Here is a 19,857-nt window from a genome sequence, read left to right as displayed (position 1 = left end):
AACTCCTAAAGCTCTGGGACTGCCTGGTTGAGGGATGAGATCCCTCATTCCCCATGCTGCCCTGCTGCAGCTGAGATTAGTAGGAGCACTTGAGCTGGGAGCCAGAGGCGCCTTGGTGTAACAGAGAGGGAGCTGCTGGCTGTCATCCAGTGTGAGAGCCCCTCAGGTCTGGATCTTGCTCCTGCTCTGTTGCCCAGGGTAGCCTGAACTTGTCAGCCCTGAGAGCATGCTGCAAAGCTCTTCTTCCCAAGGAGGTGCTATTTAGTGGCCTGAGGTGTAGCTTCCTTTGCTGTAGAACTGCAGGGTTTCTCTTTGCGAGCCCGATCTTGCAGTCAGACCTGCAAAGGTGGACCCTTGTGCTGCACTGATCCCCAGCAGTGGGAAGGAGTCTGCCTCAATTGACATCATGGCAGGATCAGGGCTGTTTGCTGAGGGCCGGTTGGGCTTTTTTGTCCTAGGACGACCCCAATCCGGGGCGCCCTCCTGCGGCAGGCCATGGCATGACATAGCCTGGCCATACAAGGAGCTCAGTCTCTCTCAATGGCCAATTCAAAAGCCTGCCTGTAGGCGTAGTGTACGTGCAATAATCTGTAAAAACCTTATGCTGGAACCATTCCGTTAAGCAGTCTGTCCCTCTCCTCTTTCTGCCTTTGGCTCCGGATCACCTCCTGATTGCTCCCAGAATTGCTTCCTTCCCACGACTCTTCTTCCGTAGCCCCACGTTTGGCCTCCTTCCTACTTGGGGCTCCTACCCCTGCTCAGGGGACATCCCTGCAGGACCACGCCTTGGGCCAGGGCTCAGCTTCCCACAGCCCTCTGCTCCAGCCTGTCACAAGGGGGCTTCCTGCAGCGTTCCACTCTCCCAGGGGTCCCTTGCCTGCAAGTCCACCTTCCAGCATCAATCAGGCTCAGCTTCTCTTACAGAGGCTGGTTCTTCCCCTTGTTCCTAGGGGCCTCTGCACGAGCTCCGCTGAAACTTTCCAGGGCACCCCCAGTTCTGGCCAGTCCTCACCAACAACGTTCTTCTTCACCTTTCAGACTTTGCGGTTGTTCCCTGGCCCAGTTCTCCTCTGCTGCTCCTGTGTCTTTCACAGGCAGCTTTCTCCTGTTCTTTCCTGAGTTACCCCAGGTGCCTTCTCTTAATACCCGTTTAGGAGGGAGCTGACCAGTCGGGTGTACGGGCCCTGCTCCCCCTTCAAGGGTCCCATCCCCTTGACACAGATTGGGACTTTTCTATCTGTCTTTTCACAATTTTTCTGTTTAGATTTATAATTTTTCCAACCCTCAAATCCCCTCCCGTAAATGAGGAAAGAGGCAGGAAGTTCCCATTTCAGCCTGATGTGCTGACCTTCGCTCATGCTCTGGGGTGTTGGCAGACCCCGCGTTTCCTGACACCTGTTAGTACATGCTGCAAGCTGGAAAGGACGTTGCTTCTCTGGTGGGTATACATCTGACCCTGCATCCCTGCTAGGGGAGATCGTGTGTTTCTCAGGCAGAAAAAACTACTAGTGCAACGGTAAGGCAGAAAGCTTAATCTCCAAGCATACGGCTCCGAGTAAAGGCTTCCCCAGCATTGAGGGAACAGCCAGCTTTGCATAGGCTCAACGTTTTACCAAATGTTTCTGTACTAATAGATTCAGCAAAATCTAAGCTCACTAGCCGTGTGTCCATCACTTTGTTTCCTTTTCCAGTGAAAAGTGGTTTGGGTTTGTTTTTTTGCTGGGTTAGGATTTAAGGCTTCCCTTGCAGTGTTTCATTGCAAACCTTGTAGCAGTTTCCCTGTGCTACTAGAAAGAGTCTGGGACCAGAGGTGAAACTAGCTAGTGCCACAGTGGGAACAAAGCAGATACTCACCATTCAGGGTGAAATGTAGATTAGATTTTTAAAACGTGTTCAAGTTTTAATAAGCACCATTGTTATGAATTACCCGGGTAAGAACATTTTTGTTTCTTTTAAAAACCTGATTTTTTAACCAGTGTCTTTTTCTTCCCCTTGCATGTCTGTCTTATAATAGAGTCTTCTGTTACATGATCACTGTGTCTGTCTGTAAATAATCCAGATATTCACCTAAGGTGAATGGGCACAGGTGCAATTTAAACTAATCAAGAGTAAGCTGGAGAAAGGTGCTTTAGAAAAGCCGCTTGGAGGTGTGGTATTAACATACTTTTCAGCCTGTGCTCTGAGATGTGCCCATGCATTTCCCTACAGTTCTAGGCCAAAGCACTGCTCCTGTAGGGTAGAGTCCAGAGTGCGATTGCATCTGTGTGTTGCCTGGTGCCATGTGATTACTCGGAGACTTGCCCATGGAAATTCTGTTGACATGTGAAATCTCGGTGTGAAAAGCAAGAGGGAAGGGAAGAAAGTGGGATTCACTGAGAGCCTAGCATGCCCTTGGGGGGTGTGGTGTTCCTCTGTCTGGGGAGGGACCACAGCCATTGCACAGCATTGGATTGCTGCCTTTCTGCTGCTCCTCAAGTCGTTTGGTAGGAAGCCAGCTTGGTGCTGTGTGCTTGTTGAAATGGGTTGTCAGTGCCAGAGAAACCAGTCCCTAGTACGCTGGACTCCTGTATGTTCCCGTGCTGTAAGCAGGGTCCAGTCTACATAAGCACGTGAGCACCTTTCTGGCAGGAGCTGTGTGTGTTTGCTACACATTCTCCCTGGCTAGTGCAGAGACAGCCTCCTAGTCCATCCCCTACCAGAAGCCCATCTGATGGCAGCTGGTTCGAGGCTCCTTTGCACAGAATTCTAGGCTCTCCTTTGCTCCCCTCCCTATGCTGCGGGTTGGTAACGGTCTTTTCTTCTGCTCTCTTGCAGTCACACCCACTCTCCTGGTTCTATGGCAGCTGTGAGGGAGTGGTCCTGCACCCGCTGCACTTTCCTGAACCCAGTGGGCCAGCGCCAGTGCTCCATCTGCGAGGCCCCCCGCCAGAAGCCAGACCTCAACCATATCCTGCGGCTCAGTGTGGAGGAGCAGAAATGGCCGTGCGCCCGCTGCACCTTCAGGAACTTCCTGGGCAAGGAGGCCTGTGAGGTGTGCGGCTTCACGCCGGAGCCTGGGCCTGGCAGCTCCCCGCTGCCCGTCATCAATGGCGTCCTGCCCAAGCCCGCCATTCTGGTGGAGCCCAGGGGGATTGCCACCGAGGAGGCATGCAAGACGGAGAGCAACAGCGAAGAGTCTGGGGGGAAGAGCCCCGATGAGGCAGCGCTGGAGGATGGCTGGGCCTGCCAGCGCTGCACTCTGCACAACACCCCCGTGGCCAACTCCTGCTCCGCTTGTGGGGGGCCACGCAAGCTCTCGCTACCCAAGATCCCCCCGGAGGCGCTGGTAGTCCCCGAAGTCATTGCCCCAGCTGGGTTCCCTGTGGCCCCAGTTACCCCGCAGCCCAGTGTTGCCATAGAAACCTTGGACAGTGACCCTGTTGCCAGCCAGAGCCCAGCGATCATGGAGCAGGACATTCAGAAGATACCAACCTTCAGCCCCTTTTCCCCTGGCCTCCAGAACAACCCTGTGCCCAGGAGCCGCAGGGAAGTGCCACCCCAGCTGCAGCCACAGGTGCCTGATGCCTCTCAGCCCACATCTGGGCAGAAGGGGTCTCCACAAGGCCAGGCCAGGGCGTCCCCAGCTGCCCGCTTCCAGGAGCTGCTGTCCAACAAGCGGCTGAGCGTGCTGGAGGAGGAGATGGAGGTCAGCCCATCCCACTGGCAGTGCAGCACCTGTGCCCTGCTCAACTCAGCTGGGTCAAGCACATGTGAGGCCTGCAGTGCTCTGAAAGGCAGTGACACTATTGACCTGGCGGGGGACTCGGTGCGCTTCACCCCCTGCAGCCCTTCCAGCCCCGACTTCACCACCTGGGCCTGTTCCAAGTGCACCCTAAAGAATCCCACCCTGGTGCAGAAATGCAAAGCCTGTGGTTGCTCCAAACTGCACGGCTTCCAGGAACATGGGGCACAGGGCGAGCCAGCCCCCAAGTGTACCGACTGCAGCTCTGACAAAGGGGGTTGTGCCTCTTGTGGCAGCAAGACCCCATCGGCCCGGAAAATGGCCCGCCTCTTCTCTTCCCAGCCACCCTTAGTACAGGACAGCCCAAGCCAGTGGTCTTGCCCTGCTTGTACTCTGCTCAATGAACTCAAGGCCAAGCACTGTGCGGCCTGCCACACGCCGCAGCTGTACATGATGCAGCGCAAGGGGGCCAAGCCGCTCAAGAGGCGGGAGAGCATGGATGCAGAGAAGCGGCGGCAGACGGATGAGGGGGAGGCCAAGGCCCTGTGGGAAAACATTGTGAGCTTCTGCCAGGAGGTGAGTGCTTGCCTGGCCCCTTAGTACCCCACAGCCTTACTCTGCCCTCTGTGCCTGTGCTCCTCTGGGCACTCCGCATAGTGGGTGGAGGGAATGAGCTGGTTCTTGGCCATGGAGCCTGGCACCTCTCTGGCAAGCCCAGGGGGTTCTGCTCAACTTAACCTTCCCTTAAAGTTTCTAGCCCTTATGGTTGCAGAGGATCCTTTCACAGAGTGACCCATGGCAGTGCTGTCTGCCTGAGTCTGCAGAGAGCCCAAAACAATAGTTCTGAGATGTGTGCACTGCCCAGTTCTACTCAATGTGTGTTCACTCTGAAACCTAATGATGTTATAAAGGAACATTATTATTTATTATTTGTATTCTGGTACTGCCTCGGAGACCCAGCTGTGGACCAGGACTCCACTGTGCTAGGTGATGTACAAACAGAACAAAAATGGTTCTTTCCCCAGAGAACTTATAGTCCAAGAATAAAACAAGAGACAGAAAAAGGTAGATGCAGACTGTTAGCAATAATATCACCATTGCCAACCCCAAGAATTTAAAAATCCGTGACTTGGGGCCTAAAAAGTCATGACATTGACTTAAAAAAAAAATGAGGTTTTAAAAATCATTCATTCGGAGCTCTTATTTGCCTTCTGACTTTTTAACCTTTAGGGTTCTCATTCTTAAGCTTCTGTTTGCAGCCAGGAAGGCTAGGCATTTCTCGATTTGTTTTTGTTTTTAAATGAAAGCTGCAATTCTGCTGTATTTATGTGACTCCCAGGTTTTAGGGCTTTAAGAAAAAAAAGCAAACATGAGATTTGCCGTAAGAGTTGGCCATGCTGCAATGATTTGATGGCAACCTTCATTCATTGCTTCTACTAAATAAATCTGTAATCTCTCCTGCTTTCCTCACTGTAATGTAGGAACACCTTATGGAGAAAGTATCCAGCTGTTCTGGGCTAGTGGGAGGCACTGTTACCTAGTGGCAAGAACCTTGGACTGGGACATGGGAAACATGGGTGTCACTTCTGGCTCTGCCAGTGGTTTGCCGGGTGATCTTGGGCAAGTCACTGTCCTGCCCAGTGCCTCAGTTTCCACGTCTGTACAATTGAATAATGATACTGACCTCTGTAAAGCACTTTGAGATCTACTGATTTAAAGCACTATAGAAGACTTAGACATTGTAGCTTTTATTGCGAGTGGATTCTGGGTACCATCGCTCCGTTTTGCTGGTGAGGAATTCACCTCCATCCTCACTGAGCCCTGCTGGGGTTTTCCCCCTATAGCTCCCCACTGGAGATTATTGACCACCGGAATGCTGACTCTGAATACGAGGCTGTAGAAAATTATGGCCTACATTTATTTTTATTGGTGCCCATCTTTGCCAAGGCAGCTAGGTACCTTTACATCCATAAGGCCCTGACTCAGAAAGGTATTTATACATGTGCCCAACTTTAAGCAAGTGAATTTGGAATCATTGGAGCTACTAGCATGTTAAATGTGTTGCTGAATCAGAGCCTAAAACAGTCGGGTAGAGAATAACTCACCTCATTCCCTGATGGCTAATCCAAGCCTGATCAGACAGAGAGGTCTAGCCCAGTGCCCTGCAGCTCACCAGACCCCAGAGGCACAGCGAACTCCCTCCAGTCAGCTGTGAAAGTATTACCCCTGAAGCTTGCAGCTAGATCAATCCAGCTGATCAGAATTCCTGCAACAGGATGGAGGGAGAAGTTTAACAGGGTCCTGGGACCTGAAAGAAATGCACTATGATGGATAATTAATAAAGCAGTAAACGTCTCATCATCTCCAGATTTCCCCCACTGTTTCCTGTTCCTCTCCTCTCGTATGCTGGGTCTCGATCTGTGCATGAGAGCATAACAGCATGAGAGATTCTGCCTGACTGAATTCATTCCTGCTCTGTGTCTGAATTTAAGAGGAAGTTAAAGAGCTGGATCTGCCGCTGTGTTTGATAGTCTTAAAGCCATGGCTATGTTTTGTACAGACCACTGCCAAAGTCCGGACTCCAGACTGGATAGATAGACCATTGCTCTGTTCTGGTGTGGCAGTTCCTATCTGGACTAGTCCCAAGCATCCGAAATATATGGAGTAACCTCTTAAAGCCCATTGATGCTATTTGCATCAGCAGTCTCCTCTGGCCGTTTATTCCGTATGTTAGTAGCCCTCTGAGCGAGGAAGTTCTGCTTGAATTCACTGATGATGGCATTCTGCTTTCATCTGTTTTGCTCGTACATTTCAAAATGTTTCTTAACCAACACGGCCATGGCTTTATTCCTTTTTAGCCTTGTCCTTCCTCTGTGTCCCAGAACAGAATAAGATTTAATTTCCCCACCTATTTCTGCCCTGCCCCCTTTGGCACAAAACTCGTTCAGGTTCTCCCATTTCTTTTGTCTCTTTGCCTGGCATTGTTTCCCCTTCTCATTTCTCTCTCTATCTTATGCTGTCTAGATCCCCTGATCCTGCATCCCTCCCTCCCTCCCTTTCTGATGGTAACACCTGGTACTAATAAAGCACATTCTGTTTTAAAGCACTGCACAGACACTGGGGCAGATGCTCGGCTGATGCAAATTGTCAGAGCTCCATCAAAGTCAGGGAAGCTGTGACAGTTTACACACGTCGAGAATCTGCCCCATTGGCTAATCCTCAGGCTCTCCCCTCTGGCAATCGAGCAAACTGTTGTACAAAGGGGGAAACTGAGCAGGAATGACTTGCCCACAGTCACGTCCAGGGTGTGTGGACACAGCAGCTGGGAGGTGTAATTCCTGGTGTGGGCTGACATACACACACCAGCTCTGCTTGAGTACCCTCCTGCCCAATCCTTGGTATGTACTCGGGCGGCTGCCCGTGCCACCAGGGCCCACTGCTGCTGTTCAGAGCTAGCCCGTGACTCTCTAGACCAGATCAAGCATCGCATCCAGAAAGGCAGCTGGGTGGGAAGCCGCAGCGAGCATGAAGGAAGGGGTGGTGACAGAGACCGTCTGTGCTAGAGAAATGGTAGCTGCTCCAATCCCGATGGTATGACTCCTGGTCCGGTGATGAGGGTTCTTGAATGAGAATCAGGAGATGAAGGTTCTGTTCCTGGCTCTGACACACTCATTGCTACCGACCTGTGCCCCAGTTTCCCCACCTATCCAGTAGGGATCCTGACACAGATCCACCTTTGTAAGTGCAGTACATCACATGTTGCTGGTTGCAAATAGAGCACAGGTTATTTGCTCATCAATTTAGTCTCTGAGTGTGTGGCAAGCTCCCCCCAGAGAAGGCTAAGGAGGCCCTGAGACTTCTCTTGTTCGATACAGATGAATATTGTAAGTGTGAAACTTGTTAGTAGGAAAGAAACCATCTGCACAATCAGGAAGGCTGTGAACAATTAGGAAACACTAATTAAAGAAATGAACAAACACCTCCCCCCAAGTGATTTCAGAGTGGAACAGGAGCCAAAAGAACTAGCCCCATAGATCAGAAGTGGGCAAACTACAGCCAGATCTTGTCCACCAGCTATTTTAATCCAGCCCTCGAGCTCTCGCTGGAGAGCAGGGTCTGGGGCTTGCTCTGCTCTGGTGCTCCAGCCAGGCAGCAGGGTCAGGGGCCATGCCACGCGGCTCCGGGAAGTAGTGGCATGCCCCAGCCTCTGGCTCCTATGCATAGGACAAAGGTGGGTAAACTTTTTGAGCCGAGGGCCACATTCTGGTGGGGAAATTGTATGCAGTGCCAGGGCGGGGGGTTGGGGTGTTGGAGGAAGTGTGGGGTGTGGGAGGGGTGCAGTTTGCAGGAAGGGACTCAAGGCAAGGGATTGGGGCAGAGGAAGGGTGTGGGGTGGATGAGAGGGCTCAGGGAAGGGGGTTGGAGTGCAGGAGGGGGCGTGGAGTGTGGCAGGGAGTAGGGGTACATGGGTGCAAGTGCAGCAGGGAGCTTAGGCCAGGAGGTTGGGGTGCAGGGCATATGAGGGGGCTGAGGGCAGGGAGTTGGGGGGCGGGGTGCAGGTGGGGTTCAGGCTCTGGGCTGACACTGCTTACCTAAAGTGGCTCCAGGGTGGCAGCGGTACACACCGGGCCCAGGGCAGGCTTCCTTCATGTCTGCCCTGGTCCCCCACCCCCCGTGCCGCTTCAGGAAGCGCTGCAGCCCCTGTGGGGGGATAGGGGTGGCGGAGGGCTCCACGTGCCTTGCCCTTGCCGTGCCTCCAGGTACCTCCCCTGAAGCTCCCATTTGCCGTGGTTCCCCATTCCCAGCCAATGGGAGCTGTGGGGGGCTGTGCCTGGAGGCAAGGGCAACACACGAAGCCTTCTGCCCCTCCGCCTGGGGGCTGCAGGGACATGGAGCCGGCTACTTCTGAGAGTGGTGTGGGGCCCATAGCCCCACCTGTTGGCTGGATCCAAAGAATTGATGGGCTGGATCTGGCCCACGGGCCATAGTTTGCCCACCCCTGTCATAGGAACACCTTGGGGCCTAAGGTCTGCGCACTGCCCCTACCCCAAGTGCCACCCCTGCAGCTCTATTGACCGGGAACCGCAGCCAATGGGAGCTGCAGGGGTGGTGCCTGCGGATGGGGCAGTGTGCAGAGCCACCTGGCCCTGCCTCCACATAGGAGCCAGAGAAGGGATGTGCTTGTTGCTTCCGGGAGCCGCTTGAGGTCAGCGCCGCCAAAAGCCTGCACCCCTGAGCCTCTCCGTGCTCTCCAACCCACTGCCCTAGCCCTGATTCCCCTCCTGCCCTCCGAACACCTTGATCCCAGCCCAGAGCACCCTCCTGCACCCCAGAGCCCTCATCCCCAACCCCATCCCAGAGCCTGCATCCCCAGCCAGAGTCTGCACCCCTTCCTGCACCCCTTTCCCCACCCCAACCCCCTGCCCCATCCCTGATCCCCCTCCCACCCTCCGAAGCCCTTGGTCCTAGCCCAGAACACCCTCTTATACCTCAAACTCCTCAGCCCCACCCCAGAGCCCTCCCCCCCAGCCGGAGCCCTCACCTGCACCCTGAACACTTCATTTCTGACCCCACCCTGGAGCCCCCATCCCCAACCAGAACCCTCATTCCCTCCCACACCCCCAACCCCCATTTTGTGAGCATTCATGGCCCGCCATACAATTTCTATTCCCAGATGTGGCCCTCAGGCAAAAGAGTTTGCCCACCCCTGCCATGGCTAGAGAACCTCATTTAAATTTCATTTGTTTTCTATTGTAACAATTCGTTTTTTCTTTAACTTAAAAAGATCCTGGTTTGTATCCAGCCAGTTGTGAACAGCCTGAGTAAATGTCATCTCTCCTCTGTCAGGGGCTGCAACAACAGATACACCAACAGTTCTCTAGCTGGCCACAGGGTCTCCCAGAGTAGACCTGCACATCACCTCCCAAAATGCTTCCTTCTTTATTTCCTACACCAGGCCTGCACAACTTGTAAAGCAATGATGGCCACATTACTCCAAAGAAAACAGCTGAGGGCCGAACCCCCCCGGCCCCATGGAACCCCCCCCCCCAGGACCTCCCGGCCCGGTGGAAACATCCCGCCCCAGCACCGCCCAACCCTGCAAAAACAAACCCTCCTTCCCCAGCGCCGCCCCACCAAAACAGCTGTGGGCCAAAAAGGAAGGTTGGGGGTGGGGAGGTGATACTTGATTTTAAATCAACCAGGGGCTCCCAGCTGAAGAGGTGGCTGGGAGCCCTCGGTCAAATTAAAGGGCCCGGGGCTCCGGCAGCTGGGGGAACCTGGAGCTTTGCAGGGCTGGGTCAGGGATTTAAAGGGTCCAGAGCTCCTGCTGCTGAGGGGAGCCCGAGCCCTTGAAATCCCAGCCTCAGCCCATCCGCTGGAGCCGCGGCTGGGATTCAAAGGGCTCTGGGCTGCCTGCAGCCGTGGGGAGCCCTGAGCCCTTTAAAACTCAGCCGCCCCTGGGATTCAAAGGGCTCTGGGCTGCCCTCAGCGGCGGGGAGCCCAGAGCCCTTTTAATCCCAGCCGCAGCCGGGAATCTATGTGGGCGGCCCAGAGCCCTTTGAATCCCGGCCGCGGTTGAGATTTAAAGAGCTCTGGGCTTGCTGCGTCTGCGGGCAGCACAGAGCCTTTTGAATTCTGGCCGTGGCTGGGATTTAAAGGGTTCTGGGCTCCCTGCCGCTGCCGGCAGCCCAGAGCCCTATGAATCCCGGCCGCGGCTGAGATTTAAAGAGCTCTGAGCTCCCCATGGCTGCGGGCAGCTCAGAGCCTTTTGAATCCCGGCCGTGGGCTGCACAGTGAGCCGCGGCCTGTCCTACACAAATCCTTCAACCCAGCCCCCTTCTTGCCCAGTGTCTGTCAATTCCCAGAGCTCCAGTAGATCCTCCTCCTACTGGTGCACTGGCTTCCTGGGGAAAACCCTCCCAGCGCTCAGCCCGGTCTGGTTTTCCCCTCCGCGCAGAGTGCAGCACAGCTGGAAGGAGGCCGGGCCTATGATGGGAAGGGAATTGGATGGGCCAGGGCTGGGGCAGCAGCCCTCTGATTTTTATCTCCCTTATCTAATCTCTCTGCTCCATGTGTCCTTGGTCAATGGCTCCTCCCCCGCTTGGCCTCCTCAAGCTGAGTGCTGCTGAGCAGCCTGCAGCTTCCGTGACTCAGAGACTGCAAGGGAGCAACTGGCAAAGACTCCTTGATGGTACAGAGCAGTGAGCGTTTAGAGCATGGTTTAGAGTGGAGGCTTCCTTGGAGGTTTGCTGCCAGGGCTTTGGAGCTGTGCTCTGGCTCCGCTCCAGCTCCAGGCAAAAACCTGCAGCTCCGCTGCTCCGCGCTCCAGTCCGGGCTCCTCTCCAAAGCCCTGTTTGCTGCTATTCTTATCTTCTTGAGGCCCCGATGTGCGGCACGTGGTGAGAGACAGGTCCTGCCCCAAAACTGCCCAACCTAACTTGCCAAGACGCTCACGATGTGAGAAAGGCAGGAGTATCGGTCCCACTCCACAGCTCCAGACTGACCGACAAGCCCACGATCACACACGGAGTCTGGCAGAGCGGGGAATTGACCCCAGGTCTCCTCATTCCTTAGCCACGAGACCGGCCTTGCTCTCAGGAGGGTGGAAAGCAGTTGTGGTTCCCACGTGTTCATAGGGCTGCACATTCCTTGTGCGAGGGCGAATTCCTGCCTTTTATGAGATACCCCCTGACCCATGGGGAATAGTGGGACGGTCCCTTCAGCCTGGCTCAGCTTCCTGCAGGGGGAGCTGCAGGGACCTACTTCCTCCATGTTCTCAGAGGTGCTCCACTCAGCAGCAGCCCTGGGAAAAGCCCTGCTGAGGTCTAATGCTACTGTGCCCTCTCTGCTACAATCTCCGGGCACCTTACTCTGAACGCCTGCCTTAGGGGAGCGTTTGAGGTGCCACCCTCCCTGACAGCAACTCGAGGGCTCAGCCTCCAGTGTATCCTACCCTCCCAGCTAGGGCAGTGGCAGATACACCTCGGCTCTTCCTCCTGGGGGTTGTGCAGAGCCAGGAGTCCCCTCCCATTGGAGATGCACTGATGGGGCCATGGGGACATGCTCTTGCCTTACGGTATGCTTGTGTTTACAGAACAAAGTCAACTTTGTGGACGACAGTTTTCACCCAGGGCCCAAGGCGGTGGGGTTCCCTGACGGGGACAGCGTGCAGCAGAGGGTGAAGCTGTGGCTGCGACCCCACGAAATCAACTGTAGCATCTCCAAGGACTGGTCAGTCAAGTGGTCAGTGTTCCGGACACCCCGGCCCTCGGACATTCTGCAGGGACTCCTGGGAAACTGCTGGTAAGGGGCTGGGAGCGCTCTAGCCACACCAACCCTCTCTTGTGTTCACACAAACACCCCTGTGCCGGCTGCCATCCCTCATCCCATCACAGACCCCAGTCCCCTTCATCTACCCCCTTCATCCACTGCTATCCCAATCCCTAGCGTGCCCTCACCCCTCATTATAGAGCCAAAGTCTCCTCTCCTATTTTGTGTCTGCATCCACGGATGAACTCCTGAGTCCTATTCCTGATTTCCTGCTGGACCAGTTCAGACAGGACCCCGGGGATCTGTCTCACTCCCTAGTGGTCCCTGCCCCTCTGTAGTGGCTGCATGTGCATGGCTCTAAGATGACTTGGGCATGGCCAGGCAGGATAAGAACCAAAGTCCTTCCCGCCCAGTGTCCTGTTTTACGGTGGCCAGTCTGGAGGTTTAGATGCTGAGGGAAGAACCCCGCAGTAGCAGATGTGGGATAATTTGCCTCATCCTGCTACTTAATAGCTAGCAATTGGCTCAAACCCTGAAGCACAAGGTTTAACATCCCTTCCAGAATGGTTGCTGATGAGCACTTGGCATGTTCCAGGCCCATCTACATGCCTGCCCCCTTGCCTTGGCAGAGAGTGGTTGGGATAGCTCAGAAAGCCAGCTCTGTCTCTGGTCTCCGGAGCTGCCTTGTCTCTTTCCTCTCTGCAGCCCATGGGGAGCATAAGGCAGAGTTTTTTGGATGTTGACTGTAGGTGGAGGGCACTCCCTGCTGGCAGTGCCAGGCTGTGTACGTGCATATGCTTAGCCAACCTGGACACCATTCTGCTATTCTTCCCGAAGGCAGAAAGCGTGAAAAGGGCTAATCCATTGGGCAGGGCCAGTGCCCAAAACACTCCTTGCCCCACGGGGCTGGATACAGCACAGGGGCCAAGCGTGCTGCAGCCAGAGTCCCTGGCAAAGCTCCCAGGGCTGGGCTGGGCTGGGCTGACACCTCGCCCGCCCCAGCCAGATCTCAGGTACCTGGGACTGCGGAGTCCCGCAGCTGAGTGAGAAGGCAGGAATCCAGCTGGAGGGACCTTTCCGTTCCAGGGGCCCAGCTAGGCTGGTAGGATCCAAGGGCACATCTAGCCAGCTCCTGGCTCCTCTGGACAGCAGGTGCAGGAATATCCCCGAGGTGAATGTTCTCTTCCCCCCCTACCCACCAGACTCTGTGCCCCCTCTCAGCTCAAGGCCGTCTCTCCATACCAATGCCACAGACATGCCTCCCCCAGCATGGTTCCGGAGGCCTCTTGTCTGGTCTCTCCCCAGGTTCTTGAGTGCCCTGGCAGTGCTGGCGGAGCGACCCGAGCTGGTGGAGAAGGTGATGATCACGCGGACCATGTGCCCGGAGGGAGCCTATCAGGTGCGGCTTTGCAAAGATGGCACGTGGACCACGGTGCTGGTGGATGACATGCTGCCCTGTGACGAGTGTGGCTACCTCCTCTTCTCTCAGGTCAGTGCCCCCTCCTCCTGCCTTGGCAGCCATTGGCCACCGGGCGGCCGACAGGAGGGTTTGATGTTCCATGGACGAGCGGTTTGGGAGATCTGATGGGCCTGCTCTGGGACAGAGAGCGAAGTGGCAGGAATAGCCCCTTCCGCCAGGACATGTAGATCAAAATCACAGGGCTAGGGCATTGCTGATCACAGTCCACCCTGTGCCTTGCCGCTGGCTGTGGAGTGGGTAATGGGGAACAGTCACTGCTTCACAGCCTGCTGTGGGCTGAGTTTCGCCCTTTATTACAGTAGCTGCAGGCGGTGCCTGCATTAGGCTGCCAAGCTCTCTCCATTGCAGCCTCCCTGAGTCTCACATGCATGTAATTTGCTGAGTTTCCTTCATCCCTTCTCCACTTACAGACTATTCTGTTTTTTAAGCATGAGCCGTTTTCGAGCCTTGGGATGGGAGCAAAGAGGGCCGCAGTTTGAAGCAGGGCAGGGCCCCGTTCTCAGTAAGGACTGCCTCCGTTAACCTTTGCTTGGTTTGAGGGGGACGTTAGACATAAACACACTCTGAGCAATTGTCAGATCGCTTCTGGGCATGCTCAGCTGGCATCTGCTCGGATTGTGACTGATTAAAAAAGGCTCAGCCCCTTTGGGACATCACAGCTTGTTCTCCCTGCCCAGTCTGACAGGCCCAGGGGCTGCTTGCTGGGCTTGTTTGCATGAAGGAGATTGGAAGTGTTCTTTCTGAAACACTGACCGGAAAATCCTCCGGACAAACCGCACTGCCTCAGTATCAGAGACCTGACAAAATCAGGGGCATAGAAAGCAGTGTGGGTCTCTGCTAGGCTGGCAGCTTTCTGCAAATCCTCAGCATTCATTTCAAAATCAAAACAACTGTGGGCCGGATTTCTGCAGGCATATGTTCCAACGCCCGCGTGAGTGCACTGAGATCTGTAGGAAAGCCAAGGCACCATTAAAGGGGAACTAAAAATGTGTGGGATAGATCTGTGCCCAGCTTGTGCCTCCTCATGAAGCACAGAGAAGGCTGGATAAGAATTACATTTATATATTTTCAAAATAAAGTGTGTTTTTATTTTACCTTAGAAATATCAGAAATATTAAGTCAGGCCTTCCCTGAGGTTTCTGGAGGTTTCCTTGCAGGTCTTGCGTGTGGATTGAACTTTCTTTGGTCTTGGGTGGAGGAGCAGAATTGAATCTTTAAGAAAAGGAATTTTTCTCTTAGATGTTTTGTAGGTTTTGGGGTTAAATGCGATAACCAACGTGAACCAAAAGCCTGAGTTTTAAAAAGTCAAAATAAGAGCAGCATCAGGGCCCACTTGTATAGGATCTCAAGCAGAGATAAATAACATTTTGGGGGTGCAGGGAGAAGGGACTTTTAAAAACAAAACACAAAAGCACTTTCAGGCTTTCTTTATAGACGTAAAGAAGCCTCATTCTTCTCCCCCATCTCAGAAGGTCCCACCCCAGTCACCTCCTCCTGGAATGTCACCTGTCAGTCATAAAATGTCACGCAATGTGGCTAATCAGAGAGTGCACTTCATCTGTTGATCTCAAAGCACTTTCCCACGGTTCCTGCAGCACCGTGTTAGCTCAGCCAGGTTGCATGTAGGCGGTATTTTCCGTTGCTTTTTGAAATGTGTAACTTAACATCTAGCCTCAACAAGAGACATGCCAGATACCGCCGCAGTCACTGCTGTCATCTGCTCCTCCTCTGTTTTTTTATCTCCATAGCCTGTAAGTTCCATGGGTGGGGAGCTGCCGGGTGTTTGCAAAATGCCTCGCTCATCTAACAAAGCGCATGCAATAGGGTTATTTTTTATGTGTATTGTGGTAGTGTCTAGGAGACCCAAGCATAGACCAGGACCCCACTGTGCTAGGCGCTGCACAATCAATCATACAGGCTGTGCCTTATGTCTAGTGCTGATGGAACCTTTGCAGATGTCTAGTTGTATTCATGCAGTCTTTGCCTTTATTTATGAATATATAATCAATGCCACAGCTTAGCATCAGTAACAATGCCACAGCCTAGCACCATAACAAAGCAATTTCAGGGTACGCTACTCCTGCAAAACAGCCTCTGTCTAATGACTTCTCCCCATTGTCCCTGCGCTGCGGGGCAGAGAAGTTTGCTGTTGTGTCTCTGACATCTCTGAGCTGTCATCCATTTGTCCTTGAAGCAATCTCGTCTTTACCTTGTGTGAAATGTAACTGGTTCCATCTGTAAGTGCTCTGTAGTCAGCCTAATCCATGGGGCTCGTTTTGGGGGGGTGGGTGTCAATCCAGGCATTCAGGACTCGTTTGAAATCCCCTTTTCTTATTAAACATTCCTAAATCCAGATTTACTGGGAAGTGAGGCCATTAGCCTGTGTTTGAAAACCTATCCCAGTACATCTCTGCACCACACTGTCAGTGGAGTCTTCACAGCCTCTTGGGTCAACTCCAGCATGTGAGGGGGAAGTGACGCCACAGGAACAAGATGCTGGTCATATAATGCTGCGTGATCTTTGCAGGGTGGGGTCAAAGAGACCGGGAAGGGGGGGGGGGGACTTTTGCACAAAGGTCCTGGCTTGCATGAGTGTGTGAGTGTGACTCTGTAGCTGACCCCACGCCTCCTAAGTGGTTGTAACCCCTGGTTCTTTCCCTTTCTCAGGCCCAGAGGAAGCAGCTGTGGGTAGCCCTCATTGAGAAGGCTCTGGCCAAGCTGCATGGTTCGTACTTTGCCCTCCAGGCGGGGCGCGCCATCGAAGGCCTGGCTACACTAACCGGCGCCCCCTGCGAGAGCCTGATGCTGCAGGTCAGCTCCACTAACCCTCGTGAGGAGCCCATTGACACTGACCTCATCTGGGCCAAAATGCTGAGTTCTAAGGAGGCTGGGTAAGATGAGGCGGGAGGGGTTCACGTTCAGCTGTCAGGAGCATAGAGTTGTAGAAGAGAGGCTAGAGTGGCAGCTCTCATTCATAGAGAGCACGGAAGAGAGGCTAGAGTGTCAACCCAGAATGCAACCTGCCCCACTTGGCAGCCCTGATAAATTTTGGAAGCAAGGCCCTGGGCATAGTGCTAGGAAGTGACTTTCGCCTTGTTTGTTTCTGTACAGAAAATCCAACCCTGATGAGCTTCCCTCCCATAGTTATCCCCAGGCTGGGTTGGGTTTTAACGGCTGATTGTTAACCTGATGATTCATTTGATGTTTTTGCTTTGCTCGAGTTTTGTTTTCCAATCTTCTATATTATTAAGACCCCACCCCTGCATATTCCCCCATTGGGGCGTAATGTTGCTGTGAGAAGTGAAACCGAATCTGTGAGACTAGGAGAAGGCCGGGGTCATTTGGATTTGCAATGAAGGGCGTTGGGAGATGCAAGGAGAAGGGAGGGAAGTTAGGGTCCTGGATGGCAGCTGGAAACTGGTGATATTTCTCTCTGGCAGGAGAGGTTGGAGCCGGGATGGCTAAACAAACCATATGCGATGCCCAGGGTTCTGCTGCACAGTTCATCAGCTGTCCTTTTCTTTAATGGTGTAATGCCGCCTGGAGAGACTACAGATCCCAGCATGCAATGCTTCTCTGTGCCTGAAGTGGGGTGCCCAGTGGAAGCTCTAGAGTGCAGCACAGAGTATAACCACAGTATAACACACTATAACCTGCTCCAAGCAGACTGGAGTGCTGTGTGCCAGGCCAGTGGTCTCAGCAGGGGTCATCTCCATGGGTGGCTGCAGTCTGTTCCGCTGTATGCCTGGCATGGGCAACCCTAGCCCTAGGCATTGCCAATGGGGCCCTGGGCTGGGGCAAAGTATGGGGAGACCTGGGGGCTGTGGGGTGAATAGAGAGAGAATGTTCCCGAGAGCGGAATGTGTGGCTGGCACCGGGCCGCCTGTCACTGAACCAGGGGAGCTCCTCTTGGGGTTTGAGAATGATTGTCCCTGGCTCCGTGCCCTTATGTGGAGGGGGAGGCCCAACTCCCAGCCTCTCTTCCCATCCCTGTCAGTGCCACACGGCGCGGCGCCAATCTCCTCTGTTCTCCTCCCTGCCCATTGCAGGTTTCTGATGGGCGCCTCCTGTGGCGGGGGCAACATGAAGGTGGATGACGCAGCTTACGAGAGCATGGGCCTTCGCCCACGGCATGCCTACTCAATACTGGACGTGCAGGACGTGCAGGGCTACAGGTGAGCTGGGCCACAGTGCACAGGGTGTCGTGCTGCCAGCCCCCTCTGTGCTCGGGTGGTGAGGGGGGGCGCAGGGTGACCAGCACAGAGAAATTGTTCAGCCCCCTGCGCCTGCCCAGGGGCTGCTGAGGCAGAGCCTTGCTCTAGCTGGGTTCATGGTGTCAGCATAGGGCTAAGCTGAAATCCTGGGGGAAAGGGAGAGGGTGTGTCACGTGGCTGAGGATGGGGGTGTTGGGTTAAGGGACTGTCTGTGCTGAATGGCCCCCCTGCAGGCCTTGGCCCCAAGGGGACCCCAGGAATCCTAATAACAAACAGTGGCCAGGTCCCCCCAGTGGAATCCCTTGCTCTGTCCCTTGGTGTCACACAAACTGGTTTATGCCTTGGGGCGCTGCTGTGCTATAAGCTGGCCCCCCCAGCATCCTTGTCCACTGTATGCTGGATGGCCCTGATCTCGCTGGACTAGCCATCCCCAATCTTTACTGGCCGGTGGGAAGGGAGCTGCAGAGAGAGGTTCCCTGCCTGCCCCCGATTTTGTCTGGTACAAACAGGCCAGCCTCCAGCTGCGGCTGTTAGGGCCTTGGGGTGGGTCTGCCACCTCCTCATCCTCACTTGGAGTGATACTGGGCTTACCGGAGAGAGAGGGGGGGCATGCTATGGGAGACCTGCTTTCAAAGCTAGCTCAGCGGGCTCAGTTTGGGATCTCTTTAATGGCTTGCCTACATCACACCACTCTGCCGCTCAGTGCTGTCGTGCAAGTGGCCTCTGCTGAGCGCAGCGTAAGGACGGTATTTGGGTTGCAGCAGATACTGGATGGAGGGGCACTGGCAGAGGTGTGGGGGGCCCAGGTCTGGGACAGCAGGCAGGGGGCTGTGGGTCTGAACTGAGGTGCACTTGCAGGGCAGAGCTGTGCTGGGAGCCCAGGAGTAGGGTAGTGGCAGAGTGAGGACAGGAGGTTGCACAGCCCTTGCCTGCACTAGGCCTGGGTCAGGCCATGCTTTCAGTCCCCTGATTTTGGGGACGCTGTGCTTTTGTGCTGGCTCACCCCCAGGGGGTGAAGGGGGAGAGTCTCAGGAGATAAAAACTGTCTAGTGGGTTGTAGCTGACGAGTGCAGTAGCTGTGCCCTTCGCCCAGCACTGCTGTGATTCTGGGGGCTGTTCCCTCTGCCCCATCAGGCTCCTGCGGCTCCGGAACCCCTGGGGCCGCTTTTCCTGGAATGGCAGCTGGTCCGACGAGTGGCTTCACTGGCCAGTGCACTTGCGTCATGATCTGATGCCCATGGAGCAGTGAGGGCGTCTTCTGGATGGAGTATGGCGACTTCATCAGGTAAACTGAACAGGGGACTCCCCACATGCCAGCGCTTGGGGGCTACACTGGGTCCCCCTCGCCCTACTGGGCTTCGAATTCCTGGCCTCATCGTTACCTATTATAGAACAGGAGACAGGAGCAGTGCAGCTACCCTCTGGGCCTGTCCTGCTTCTCCTGGGACTGAATCTAGCGAGAGCCCCAGATCCCAACAACTCTGGGCTCAGATCAGACTCTGCTGCCACCTGCACTGAGAGTCTAGCTTCAAAAAAAGCCAAGCTAGGCAGAGCTTGGCTGAGTGGCACCTGAGGGTGGGAGGGTACCGAGGTTTGTGTTGGGTAAATACCTGGGATGAGGGAGGTGGCTTAAAGGGAGGGAGAAGGGGCAACAGGATAAAATTACAAAAGGGAAAATTTAGCCCCTACATCAGGAAAAACCTGGCTGCTCTTGAGCTCTCTCAGAGCTTCTCGAGGGACGTAGGGGAAGCTGTCACTTGGGACAGGACACAGCTCTGGAGAAATCCTGAGGGCTGAATCCTGCCTTGCCCTGCCCCCGGGCTCCCGTGTACTCCACGACAAGGCAAGCCCAGAACCTGTGGAGAAGACCCCTGGGATCCCATGGCAGCCTGGGGCCGAGGCTCACGAGCATGGGTAGTTGGGCACAAGGTCAGACGTAGACAGATACACAGACTGCATTAAAATGCCCCATTGAGAGTCGGCAGTAAATGCTCTAGGAGCTGGGAGGTCTCTGAGCTAAGACAGTCCTCGCTAGCCCCTCTGGCCAGGGCAGTGCAGCGGGTCGGCCCCTGTGGCAGGAGTCTGTGTTGGCTCCCACCCATGATCCGAGTGGGTCCAGTATGTGGCACAGGGTCAGACCTGGCTGGTGTTGGGATGGGGAGGTCCTGCCG

The 19,857-nt window shown here is 54.6% G+C and overlaps 1 protein-coding gene across 1 annotated transcript in view; it reads left to right on the top strand.

Moving 5' to 3' along the window:
- CAPN15 (calpain 15) overlaps positions 1–19,857 on the top strand; it is a 69,629-nt gene that overhangs the window by 42,198 nt on the left and 7,574 nt on the right. The window contains 7 exon segments of the mRNA XM_030577661.1: positions 2,815–4,297; positions 11,817–12,025; positions 13,298–13,481; positions 16,140–16,363; positions 17,522–17,647; positions 18,821–18,922; positions 18,924–18,971. Of these exon segments, the coding sequence (XP_030433521.1) occupies positions 2,815–4,297; positions 11,817–12,025; positions 13,298–13,481; positions 16,140–16,363; positions 17,522–17,647; positions 18,821–18,922; positions 18,924–18,971 (2,376 nt within the window).

This window comes from Gopherus evgoodei, chromosome 10, assembly GCF_007399415.2.
Source record: "Gopherus evgoodei ecotype Sinaloan lineage chromosome 10, rGopEvg1_v1.p, whole genome shotgun sequence".
Lineage (NCBI taxonomy): Eukaryota > Metazoa > Chordata > Testudines > Testudinidae > Gopherus > Gopherus evgoodei.
Note: the sequence above shows the minus strand (reverse complement) of the source record. Positions and strands in the feature narration are given on the sequence as shown.